Source organism: Podarcis tiliguerta (genome assembly GCF_965153285.1).
Source record: "Podarcis tiliguerta genome assembly, chromosome: 3".
In the NCBI taxonomy this organism is placed as follows: Eukaryota; Metazoa; Chordata; class Lepidosauria; order Squamata; family Lacertidae; genus Podarcis; species Podarcis tiliguerta.
In genome coordinates, this window is record NC_139536.1 from 4,638,743 (window position 1) to 4,651,773 (window position 13,031).

Genomic DNA, 13,031 nt, shown 5'->3' on the forward strand with positions numbered 1-13,031 from the left:
ATCCCGAAGCTTGGGGTGTGCGGAGCTCAGCGCGCCCCAAGCTTCTGGATGCCGGCAAGGTCTCCGCTAGCCGTGGGAGAGCCGCGCAGCTTCATGCGGCTCTCCCACGGCTAGTGGAGCGCTGCGCCAATCCCGAAGCTTGGGGCGTGCGGAGCTCAGAGCGCCACAAGCTTCTGGGTGCCGGCAAGGTGGGAGAGACGCGCTGCGCCTCCCCGCTGTCCCCGGAGCTTGCGGGGCAGGCAGCGGGGAGAAGCGCTCTTCTCCCCACCGCCTGCCTTCAGACCAGGTCCGGGAACAGCGGGAAGACGCGCTGCGCCTCCCCGCTATCCCCGGAGCTTGCGAGGCAGGCAGCGGGGAGAAGCGCTCTTCTCCCCACCGCCTGCCTTCAGACCAGGTCCGGGAACAGCGGGAAGACGCGCTGCGCCTCCCCGCTGTCCCCGGAGCTTGCGAGGCAGGCAGCGGGGAGAAGCGCTCTTCTCCCCACCGCCTGCCTTCGGATCAGGTCCGGGGACAGCGGGAAGACGCGCTGCGCCTCCCCGCTGTCCCTGGAGCTTGCGGGGCAGGCAGCGGGGAGAAGCGCTCTTCTCCCCGCCGCCAGCCTTCGGATCAGGTCCGGGGACAGCGGGAAGACGCGCTGCGCCTCCCCGCTGTCCCTGGAGCTTAAGGGGCTGGCAGCGGGGAGAAGCGCTCTTCTCCCCGCCGTCAGCCTCCAAACCACATCGGGAGACAGCGGGATGGCGGCGTTCCGCCTCCCCGCTGTCCCCCGATTTTGTGGGGCTGGCGCTGGGGCTCTCCTGAAGCCTGGAGAGCGAGAGGGGTCGATGCGCACCGACCCCTCTCACTCTCCAGGCTTCAGCAAAAGCCTGCATTCGCTCCATAGGACGCACACACATTTCCCCTTCATTTTTGGAGGGGAAAAAGTGCGTCCTATGGAGCGAAAAATACGTTACTTTTATGTTTTTAGGTTTGATGTTATGTTATTATCCTAACTTTTTCTGTTAGGAGGTAGCAAAGTGGGTGAAAAGAGAGACAAACCAGTAGCGGAAGTTTGGGGAAGCCTAGAAGGGGAGGGAGGAATATATAGTAAATGTTAAGACTTTCAGATGTATGTAATGAATGAAAAAGAAAAATGAATAATTTTTTTATATATTAAAAAAACCCCAGAAGCAGAGCAAAACCCCAAACGGACCACAGTTTTCAGGCCCAGAGAAGCACAGTCCCCGTGGGAATCAATGGCCAACTGCTCAGCAAAGGAGGATCTATCTCTAGCCCTATCCTGGATCTGTCCCTTGCGGCTGCGCTAAATCAGCCTTTCTCAATCTTGGGTTCCCAGATGTTGTGGGACTACAACTCCCATCATCCATAGTCACCAGGGGCAGCAGTCAGGGATGATGGGAGTCGTAGTCCGGCAACCAGGGTGGTGGTGGTGGTGGTGGTAGGGTTTAACCAAACTGCCAAAGCGTAATCTTATATAATCAGAAACTTCATTTTATTTTATTTTATTTTTCCACCCTCCCAAGGGGCAAGCGCTTACCGGTCTGTCCATAGGCGAAGATGCATGCGTTGTAGCCTTCAAAAGCGTTCTGGAGAATGTTCTCCCCAAGGCACTGGAAAACAACGTCTTGGCCTAAAATTAGAACAAAAAGATTCAAATGGCTCGGTCAGAAGAGGAAGAAGTCGTAAACCTCCTTTGATAAGGCCCTCCAGGACTTCAAAACACACCGCAAGACGCATCATGTGAGAACTGTTAACGCCTTTCATGTGTGTCCAAAGCAAATGAAGCCTTTAAGGACGGAAGCTGCAGGGCAGATCTTTATTCTGATCGCACTGAAGTCTCCCTTTTGCGATGCTCTGCGTTTACACCAACACAGCATGGATCACGACGAGGCAGCGAACGGACTTGGGCCTGTGGGCCCTCTCTTTTGCGATTTAGTCCACCTTTCCTCCAAGGAAGTCTCTCAGGGAGGGGAAGGGCTACCTGGTTTTGCCCTCACCCTGCCAGGAAGGCCAGACAGAGAGATAGCTGCTGGCCAAAGGTCTTTCAGGGAGCTTGGCAAACGAGCGGGGAATTCGAACCCGGGTCTCCCAGGTTCACCTCCACCCATTAGGCCACACTGTTTCTCTGTGTCTGAATCCAGTCTGAGCTACAGATAAGCTCATCTTTCAGCGCCTGACTGTAAAAGGACCAAGGCTGAGGAGATGTAAGGAAGATGTGTATTATTATTACAGTGGTACCGCAGGTTAAGTACTTAATTCGTTCCAGAGGTCTGTTCTTAACCTGAAACTGTTCTTAAACTGAAGCACCACTTTAGCTAACGGGGCCTTCTGCTGCCGCCGCACTGCCGGAGCATGATTTCTGTTCTCATCCAGAAGCAAAGTTCTTAACCTGAAGCACTATTTCTGGGTTTTCAGAGTCTGTAACCTGAAGCGTATGTAACCTGAGGTACCACTGTAGTATTATTATTTCATTATTTATAATAATAATAATAATATATAATTATTATTATAATAATATAATTTATAACATAATAAGAAGACCACTTCCTCTTGCTCAGTGGAAGTGCCTGCTTTTTTCCCTAAGAAAATAAAAATAAAAATGGTTTGTCCGTCGCTCTGCAGGCTTTTAAGCAAATCCTTGTGATCATACAGAGCCTATATAAAAACAGGGGATGTGGAAAAACTAGAATTTAAGAAAACATGGTCGCTTACCTTGGCTGCCCATGCCTGCATCCAGCAGGGAACATCAGTGCGCAGCCAAACTTAGTAAGATTTAGTATTTTAACTTTTGGAAGCAACTTGGGAAGGGCAAATTTTGCGCTGGGAAAAGGATGACTGGAGAAATGTTCAGCAGCCCCTCTGCCCCACCCATGATTCCTCTGCTCAGACTGGTGATCTCTCAGGAAGTAACAGGAGACTCCATGTTGGTATGAACCCAGATAATTTTCAGCCTCTGATCTGAATCTCTGTGTTAACCCTTAAGGGGGGGCACAGACTCTCTGGGGCATGGGCAGGCAACCTAAGGCCTGGGGGCCGCATATGGCCCAATCGCCTTCTCAATCCGGCCCAAAGACAGTCCAGGAATCAGTGTGTTTTCACATGAGCAGAATGTGCCCTTTTATTTAAAATGCATCTCTGGGTTATTTGTGGGGCCTGCCTGGTGTTCTTACATGAGTAGAATGTGTGCTCTTATTTAAAATGCACGTCTGGGTTATTTGTGGGGCCTGCCTGGTGTTTTTTGCATGAGTAGAATGTGTGCTTTTATTTAAAATGCATCTCTGGGTTATTTGTGGGGCCTGCCTGGTGTTTGAGTAGAATGTGTGCTTTTATTTAAAATGCATCTCTGGGTTATTTGTGGGGTCTGCCTGGTGTTTTTACATGAGTAGAATGTGCCCTTTGATTTAAAATGCATCTCTGCGTTATTTGTGGGGCATAGGAATTCATTCATATCCCCCCCCCCAAAAAAAAATATAGTCCGCATAGATATCTATGAAGGCGATGATATATGGAAACCATCTTGATTTGAGGATTGGAAGAACGGAAAAATTTACATAGGCATATTATTGGTGTTTATCGGCTTAAGGAGACTATCAGAAGAGATCATAAAGAAAAAAGAGAAAATATATGAACAAGATGTGATGTGGAAACAGCAAGATAAGACTGGATAGAATTATGAACTCTGTTTGGACTGATTTGGACATTAACGCAGTAGAAAGATGATGATCAGAATCCCCCTTCGGATCTTGAAATATGGGTCCCCCCAACAAAATTTAAAATTCGGCTTTGTAATTCGGAATTTATGTGATGTGATTTAATTTGATTTGATCGGCCGGTTAATAAAAATTATTTAAAGTCCTAGGCTCTGTGGTTTAACCCACAGTGCCACCCATGTCCCTTCCCCACAAGGGAACCACAGAAAGAATGGACAGTAGTATCTTGGTTCTCAAATGCCTTGGTACTCAAACAACTTGGAACCCAAACATTACAAACCCAGAAGGAAGTGGTTTGGTTTGCGAACTTTTTCTGGAAGTCGAACGTGCTCCGTTTTGAATCTTACGCTTCCGATTTGAGTGCCACAATTCCATTTTGAGTGCCAGAGTTCTGTTTTGAGTGTTATGCTGAAGTCTGTCTGTTTTTGCTATTTATTTTGCGTTTTTGTTTTTGCGGCTCTTTTTTGTTTTTGTGACTGTGTGGAACCCAGTTCAGCTACTGATTGATTGATTGTGTGACCGTAGTACAGTCATACCTCATGTTACGTTTGCTTCATGTTTTCTCAGGTTGCGTCCCGCGGCGACCAGGAAGTACCGGAAAGGATTACCTCTGGGTTTCGCTGCTTGCGCATGCACAGAAGCGCTAAATCGTGCTTCGCGCATGTGCACAGGCACCAAATTGCGCCGCGCACCTGCACAGATATGACGCTTCAGGTTGTGGGCTTTTCATGTTGCGAACGGGCCTCCGGAACGGATCCCGTTCGCAACCAGAAGGTACCACTGTACATTGTTTACTGCTTTCATTTTATGGCTCAATGGTCTCATTAGATGGTAAAATTCATGTTAAATTGCTGTTTTAGGGGTTGTTTTTAAAAGTCTGGAACGGATTAATCCATTTTGCATTACTTTCTATGGGGAAGCGTGCTTTGGTTTTGGAACGCTTTGGTTTTGGAACGGACTTCCGGAACGGATTAAGTTTGAGGACCAAGGTACCACTGTGGCTGGTCAAGAGAGCCGTGGACTCAGAAAGGTTGAAAACCTCTGGCCTAGCAGACTGACTTTTTGAAACTGACTTTTAAACTAAGCCTACCCATCAAGACAAATATTCTGCTCCATGTCCGGGCAGAGCCGGGAGAAAACCCCAGATAGTTTAGATAATAATGAGCTAGATGGACGAATAGCCTGACTTGGTATAACACAGGTTCTTCTGCTCCTTGCTAGATCAGTACTAGGTCTGTATCTCAGCCCTGAAATACTACCTGCATATTTTTCCTTGACAGCTTCGTCCATAGACCAGAAGCAGTGATCGTAGGCAAAGACCTGCAGAGAGACAAACCAGAGACATCTTATGAAAGTCTTATTTTTACGAAGTAAACAATCCAACCAGCTTAACAGGCCATATGGAAAACAGACATCCAGCTACCAATACGCGGTTATCCAACGATAACTTTAGGTTGTGTATGGTCCCTGCTCGGTAGCTAAATTTCAAAAGGGGCTGTGCATTTCGAATTAACCAAGGCAGTGCTCTTCTATCACAGAGTTTCCCAAACTTGGGTCTCTGGCTGTTTTTTCAGACTACAGTTCCCATCATCCCTGCCCACTGGTCCTGCTAGCTAGAGATGATGATGATGATGATAATTATAATAATAAATTTTATTTATACCCTGCCCTCCCCAGCCAAGGCCGGGCTCAGGGTGGCTAATACCCGATATAAAAACACGCCTGGAATCTGCAGTCTGATGCACTTCTGCAGCCTTTCAGAAATGCACTGAGAAAGCGAGTGAGGATGAGATAATAATAATAATAATAATAATAATAATAATAATAATAAATTATTTATACTATTTATTATTTATTTATTATTTATACTATTTATTATTATTTATTATTTATTATTTATACCCCGCCCATCTGGCTGGGCTTCCCCAGCCACTCTGGGCGACTTCCAACAAAATATTAAAATACAATAGTCCGTCAAACATTAAAAGCTTCCCTAAACAGGGCTGCCTTCAGATGTCTTCTAAAAGTCTGACAGTTGTTCTTCTCTTTGACATCTGGTGGGAGGGCGTTCCACAGGGAGGGTGCCACTACCGAGAAGGCCCTCTGCCTGAGAGAACAACTGAGGTATGTGCTCACCACACAACTCCACCCTGATAACAAAAAATCATTGACCAAAGCTTCCATGAGGATACGTTCCCACATACTCTAAGCACCCACTCGTTTCCCTAGTCATAGAATTGCAGAGTTGGACGGGACCCCGAGGGTCATCCAGTCCAACCCCCTGCAATGCAGCCATTAAAGGTTGTTTTGCCTCCCCCCTTTGGGCCTGCAACTTCTTTAAAATGCTGCAAAGGAAACTGTCCGAAAATAAAACCTTTGGAGAAGAAAAGAGAGAGAATCCTGACAGGCAGCAACTGCAACTTTCCAACGCTGTGCAAATGGGAGGAAACAATTTGTGTGGTTTAATAAAAAGAAGAAAAAACCCCACACAACACAATCTTTCATCCACAACCCCCAGCGTTCAGTGTGTGACCATGCTGTCATTTGTTCCTGTGACTCATATCTTGGCTGCCAATGGTGCTTCTGGGGAGAAGAGCTTCCAATGTTTTGTTTCCCTTTCCTTGCACAGCAGCAGCGAGCACATTTAGAAAGAAAGTGGTAAATATTTTTCTGCACAGAATCCAAAGGCAAATAAATATCAGGATTCCCACACACCCCAACACACACACACACACACACACACACACACACGGCTCCAAAGTGCAATAGACTTACCTTGGGTTGGCTCCTACAGTTCAGAAACAGGAACATCGCGGGACATGCAAGGAAAAAGAGGTAGGGAGAGAAGGAGGGAGAGAAGGAAAATAACAGGTTAACACCTTGCTCTCTCTCTCTTGCAAAAGAAACCACAAGTTTAAAAATGCACAAGACAACAGTTCTGGTCACTGATGCAGATGCAGACACAAATCTTCAAAAGTATTCGCTTTAATATCACTTTCAATAATCAGCTTTGTTTCTGCAAATATGCCGGCTTGTCAGTAGAACACACAGGACAGAGTTCCAGAAGAGATGAGTACAAGACTTATGGCGCGTTACACCCAAGTAAATAGATACACTGGTACCTCCGGTTACGAACTTAATTCGTTCCGGAGGTCCATTCTTAAGCCAAAACCATTCTTAACCTGAAGCACCACTTTACCTAATGGGGCCTCCCGCTGCTGCTGCGACGCAGCAGCGAGATTTCTGTTCTCATCCTGAAGCAAAGTTATTTTTTTTAAAATATTTATTCCAATTTTAACAAATACAGAAAAAAATTGAAAAAGACAAAATACAGTAAAAATAAAGAAAGAAACAAGGATAGAGAAAAATTAAATAAATACAAAAAAACCACACCTCCACCCCACCAACAGGAAAAAAATCCAAAAACATTTTAAAAAGAAACGCTTCCATTTTTCACAATTCCATCCTTCAATAACTTGTTTCCTCAACCTCCTCCCACCTCCCTTTTTGTATTCCAGTTACTAATTAAGTCAGCAAATTCTTTCCATCTTTCACTGCTTACTCACTTATTTATCTTAATCCACTTGAACCTTATCCTCCCATCAACATCTAAAAAATTATCTATACTCCAATCTAGTAAAAAGAGAGAGAGAGAGAAACCTTAAACCTTATACCCTTTTCTATACTTCAATCTAGTAAAGAGAAAAAGCAAAGTTCTTAGCCCAAGGTACTATTTCTGGGTTAGCGGAGTCTGTAACCTGAAGCATCTGTAACCCGAGGTACCACTGTACTGCTATATCGCGATGTCTGAAATAAGGATGGAGCTATGAATGGGCACTGGCTGGCTTCACGGTTTCCCCCACATTGTGATTTTTGCGTAACACAAACACACACATCATGATTCACAATATATTGCCAGGTCAAGAATGATGAAACCAAAATCATGGATATAGATAGTGTTGGTGTTGACCTTTAAAGCCCTAAACGGCCTTGGTCCAGTATACCTGAAGGAGAGTCTCCACCTCCATCGTTCTGCCCGGACACTGAGGTCCAGCTCCAAGGGCCTTCTGGCGGTTCCCTCGCTGCGAGATGCCAAGCTACAGGGAACCAGGCAGAGGGCCTTCTCGGTAGTGGCGCCCTCCCACCAGATGTCAAAGAGAAAAACAACTACCTGACATTTAGAAGACATCTGAAGGCAGCCCTGTTCAGGGAAGTTTTTAATGTGTGACATTTTAATGTATTTTTAATCTTTGTTAGAAGCTGCCCAGAGTGGCTGGGGAAACCCAGCCAGATGGGCGGGGTACAAATAATAAATTATTATTATTATTGACTTCAAAATGGTTTTGGACGGCATATCGATATATCCCCCAGCCCTGATGGCAAGAAAATTACTCTCCAAAGTGTGCTTTCCTTTTTGTGTGTTGTTGCCTCCCAATTTATTATCTTTTTACCCTGCTTTTCAGGGAAAGAGCTGACCACCTCTCCCGAGGCAGGCAGTTTGCAGAAATCCAAATGCCATTCCCAATGTGAGATAACCATGACGAGACTGCAGGGTGGTTGGGGGGAAGAGGAACCAGCAATCTTAGCGACAAAACACCCCGGCATCTTCCCCCATCAGGTGTAAGGAGACCGACCCTGACATCTCCCAGCCGCCTCTGGGCATTAGGAGTGGGTGGTGGAGGAAGGGAAAGCAAGGGAGAGTCAAGGGATAAAACATGAATTTCAGATCTTCTCTCGCTGGCCACTTGTGCTTAGAAGGCGTTCAGCTCTGGAGGTATCTGTTTCGCTTGGTCTGTCTCCTGGCATAATGATCTGACCTTGACCGCTGCTGCTCCGCTCTTACCCTGCATCCGATTAAGAGTCAAGAGGCACACAGAGACAAGCACCCGTAATAGCAGCACTAGGAACGTCGCAAAGACGGAGCAAACTTCGTGCCTCCAAGAAAAGTGGAAGACTGGGGGCTTTTGCTTAACTGAAGTTTGCTGTGTGGTCTGTTATAACAAAAATGTGGTTCGCGCTAACTATGGCTAATTTCAAAGAAGCCAGCATCAAACAGCGGTTTCTGAAGCTGGCTTTTATATATGTATTTCTCTATCAGCGCGGAGGGGATTATAACACCAATGTTAAGGGGCAAAAACCATCATAGTGGTAAATAGCATAAAAGGAACTGTAGAATGTACATTCCCATGGAAAGCGCAGAATGCATCACAAATCTGCAGATCATCTTAATACATCGACACAGCGGATTTACCCCTCGGGAAAGACTAGGCGAAGAGATGAGTTTTAAGCAGGCTTTTTGAAATTAACTGTGGTTAGCCTTAACAGCAATTCTGGGTTTGAAAGGCACAGTAAACCATGGTTAGCTAAAAGCAGAAGTGGAAGCTGCTGAATTTCTCCTCTCAGTTGTGTGGGACAAGGAGACGTGAAAGGCCAAGAAAGACCCATTGTGGCTCATGCAGGCCACACTAAACCATGGTTTATCCTTACGCGCAAGCACGGCTCATGTGACCCAAGCAGGAAGTGCGACGAGATCTGCACAATTCACAGCAGCCCATTTGAAATTTGCCTTTCAACGCAGCTGTCCAGCCAAGCAACCTCTAGCGGAGAAGGCTTTTTGCCCCCCCTCCCCCCCAAATTGCGAGACAGGATTATGTTATTATATGTCACTTAAAACGTTTAGGTCTTTATTGTGCTCGTATTATTCGGCGCTTGGGATTAAAAGCAGCAATAAGAACATAATCCCTGTGGCCCTTCCCTGCGTATGGAGGTTTCAAAAAGAGGATTACGCGGTGTAAAACAAGCAGCTCAATATAGGCCAAAAGGCCGGTTTCAAATAAGCATTGTGTTCTTTCCACAAAGATGCACACACAGCCTCATTTGATGTTCGCGGTTAAGCAGAGGACCAGAAGCCCTCTCATGAAAGCAAACCCCAGGGCACCCAGGCACAGCTTGCAACTCAGGCAGTCGCTGTGGGCAGCTTCCCCCAAACCTGGTGTCCTTAGAAGGGCTAGGCCACAATTCCTATCAGCCGAAACATCTGTAGGGCACCTGCCTGGCGAAGGTGTCTGTCTACGTACTAGTGTTGCCCACATCAAAGCGGACCACATACATGTACATGCATGCAAGACCCTGGCGGCCTGCATGCAGATAATTTTTCTCCTGTCCCTGAAAGAGACAGCTAATGAGCGCGGAGGACAAGAACGATAGAAATTCTCAGCACGGCAACATTACTGTATTTTTCTGTGTATAAGACGCCCCCGCCCCCCGATTATAAGACGACCCTGATTCTTTGTGCCCCAAATTAAGAAATAAATAATTGCAACATTCCATGTACAGTTGACACTCGGGTTGTGAATGTGATCCGTGCAGGACGAACATTTGCAGTTCGCAACCCGCAGAAGTGCGTCTGTGCACGCGCGGGTTTCAATTCGGCGCATGCGCAACCCCCAAAACCTGGAAGTAACCCGTTCTGGTACTTCCGGGTTTCGGCAGGTACGTAACCCAAAAAAACGCAACCTGAAGCATCTGTAACCCAAGCTATGACTGTAAAAGGCAACTCACAATTTTAAATTCAAAAAAATTGGGGGGGGGATATAGTCTTATACGCGGAAAAATACAGTATGTTCCATGGTTTTCTTTTAACAAGGGAAGGGTTGTAGCTTAGCAGCAGAGCGCATTGAATTGTAGGGTTGGAAGGGACCTCCAGAGTCATCTAGTCCAACCCTCTGCAATGCAGGAATCTCAGCAGAGAATCACAGAGTTGGAAGATGGAATGATTCGTTATTATTTTGCAGTGGTCATTTACGAAAGAACGCCAAAGCATTGCACGTGCTGTATCTCAGCAGTCGTCACAGCAGCTGTGTTTAGCTAGGCCAGTTGTCGTTGACCTCAAAAATCAAAGAATTGGGACCCCAAGGGTCATCCAGTCCAACCCCCTGCAATGCAGGAACCACACCTAAAGCACCCCTGACAGATGGCCACCCAACCTTTGCTTAGAAACCTCAACCACCTTCTGAGGTAGTCCGTTCCACTGCCAGACAACTCTTAAGCATCAGAAAGTTCTTCCTGATGTTAAGTCGGAATCTCTTGTAATGAGAACGCTTTGGTTCAGGTCCGACCATCTAGAGCAGCAAACGAAAAACAAGTTCCATGGGCCATCTTCCATGTGGCAGCCCTTGAGATATTTGAAAGTGGCTACCTATTGGGTGGCGCTGTGGGTTAAACCACACAGCCTAGGACTTGCTGATCAGAAGGTCGGCGGTTTGAATCCCCATGATGGGGTGAGCTCCCGTTGCTCGGTCCCTGCTCCTGCCAACCTAGCAGTTCGAAAGCACGTCAAAGTGCAAGTAGATAAATAGGTACCACTCTGGCGGGAAGGTAAACGGCATTTCCATGCGCTGCTCTCGTTCGCCAGAAGCGGCTTAGTCCTGCTGGCCACATGACCCGGAAGCTGTATGCCGGCTCCTCAGCCAGTAAAGCGAGATGAGCGCCGCAACCCCAGAGTCGTCCGCGACTGGACCTAATGGTCAGGGGTCCCTTTACCTTTAAACATTGGAACAATGTTAGGATGTGGGGATGTTATTTGCATGAAAACTACTCCTGCTGGTTCGCATTACTCCTTCCCATTGCATTTACTGCCAGCCCTGACTGGGGCTTCAGTTTGGCAGTAGGAAAGGTGAGCGACACAGACATTGATCACATCCGAAGCGCAACACAGATGAGAGGAGATGCTCGGTTTCCATCTGGGAGTCATATGCGTTTGTCTGGCTAAGAGATTAAATCCCAGCCTTTCCTATCCTCCTTCTCTTTTAACAGCACTAATCTCAAATAATTAAAGGGTGTTCATTAAAATTTTCAGGAAAGTCTTTGGAGAGACATCTGAAGGATGGGTCGGTTTGTTAAGAAAGGGGGGAGAGGAGCACAGTGGCGTAGCGTGGGTTGTCAGCACCCGGGGCAAGGCAAGTAATTTGCGCCCCCTAACCCGGGACAAGGCAAGTAATTTGCGTCCCCCCCGCTGCACTGTCCCTCCCCCAGATAGTCCCTCGCTCTCTCTCCGCACCGCACCGCACGCCTGGCACCCTCCCCTCCACAGTGGGCGGCGACCCGGAGGCTCGGATCGGATTCGCACAGCCAGCACTGCAGTGAGAGAGAGTGAGTGAGCCAGGTAGGGCCAGAGAGCTGCGAGTGCGAGCGCCCCCCCCCCGATGTTGCGCCCAGTGCGGCCGGCCCCCCCTGCACCCCCCACGCTACGCCACTGGAGGAGCAATAGGCTCATGTTTCACCTTCCTAAAAATACACACCGTTCCCCCATTATTCAAAAACTTCGTACTCAGCCAGCGGTGGCTCATTTTGAGACCAGGCTTGTAAATTAGAGTAAGTAGCCAATACACGTGGGTTTATGACGTGCGGTTTGTTTAATTTGTGAAAACCACAATAGACCGTGGCAGCAATTAGTGAGTCAGGATGGTTATGTGTGTCTGCTCTGGAGGAGAAAAGGCTAATAAAAAGTCAAAAGGGAAAACCCTGAAGAGTAAGAGGCAACCCAGCTCTCCATTCATCACCTTCCTTAGGCATTTCCAGCAAGCTTGATTTAATTATTACTCTTTCGCTGCTCATTTTAATGTTCTGAAAAAAGGCACAGCTTTGCAGTCTCAACATGCGGATGAGACGGTGGTGTTGAGAGTAGGAATTTGGGGTTTGTTAGGCACTGGGGAGGGACGCAGGTGGCGCTGTGGGTTAAACTACAGAGCCTAGGGCTTGCCGATCAGAAGGTCGGCGGTTCGAATCCCCGCAACGGGGTGAGCTCCCGTTGCTCGGTCCCTGCTCCTGCCCACCTAGCAGTTCGAAAGCATGTCAAAGTGCAAGTAGATAAATAGGGACCGCTCCGGCGGGAAGGTAAACGGCGTTTCCGTGCGCTGCTCTGGTTTGCCAGAAGCGGCTTAGTCATGCTGGCCACATGACCTGGAAGCTATACGCTGGCTCCCTCGGCCAGTAAAGCGAGATGAGCACCACAACCCCAGAGTCGGCCACGACTGGACCTAATGGTCAGGGGTCCCTTTAACCTTTAAAACCAAGATTGGGGAAGGGGGAAAGAGTTTCGAAGCCACGGCTCTCTAAAACTTTAGCGACACTTCCCCCACCCCAACCAGCAATTTGCATGCTGTCCGCATCTGAATACGCCCAATTCCCGAAATCAGATTGGATTTGCACGATCTGCATTTCCTTACTACGCTTTTCAGTTTGCTTTTGCCGTTGATGCTGTTAAATGCACACACATGCATTGCCTGCTGCAAGTTGTTGGTGCTACAATTCTCCCATGTTACT

The 13,031-nt window shown here is 47.5% G+C and overlaps 1 protein-coding gene across 1 annotated transcript in view; it reads right to left on the reverse strand.

Annotated features, from left to right (window-relative positions):
* Positions 1-13,031, reverse strand: part of KIF13B (kinesin family member 13B) — a 184,690-nt gene that overhangs the window by 119,022 nt on the left and 52,637 nt on the right. The window contains 3 exon segments of the mRNA XM_083432843.1: positions 1,535-1,627; positions 4,967-5,027; positions 6,483-6,495. Of these exon segments, the coding sequence (XP_083288969.1) occupies positions 1,535-1,627; positions 4,967-5,027; positions 6,483-6,495 (167 nt within the window).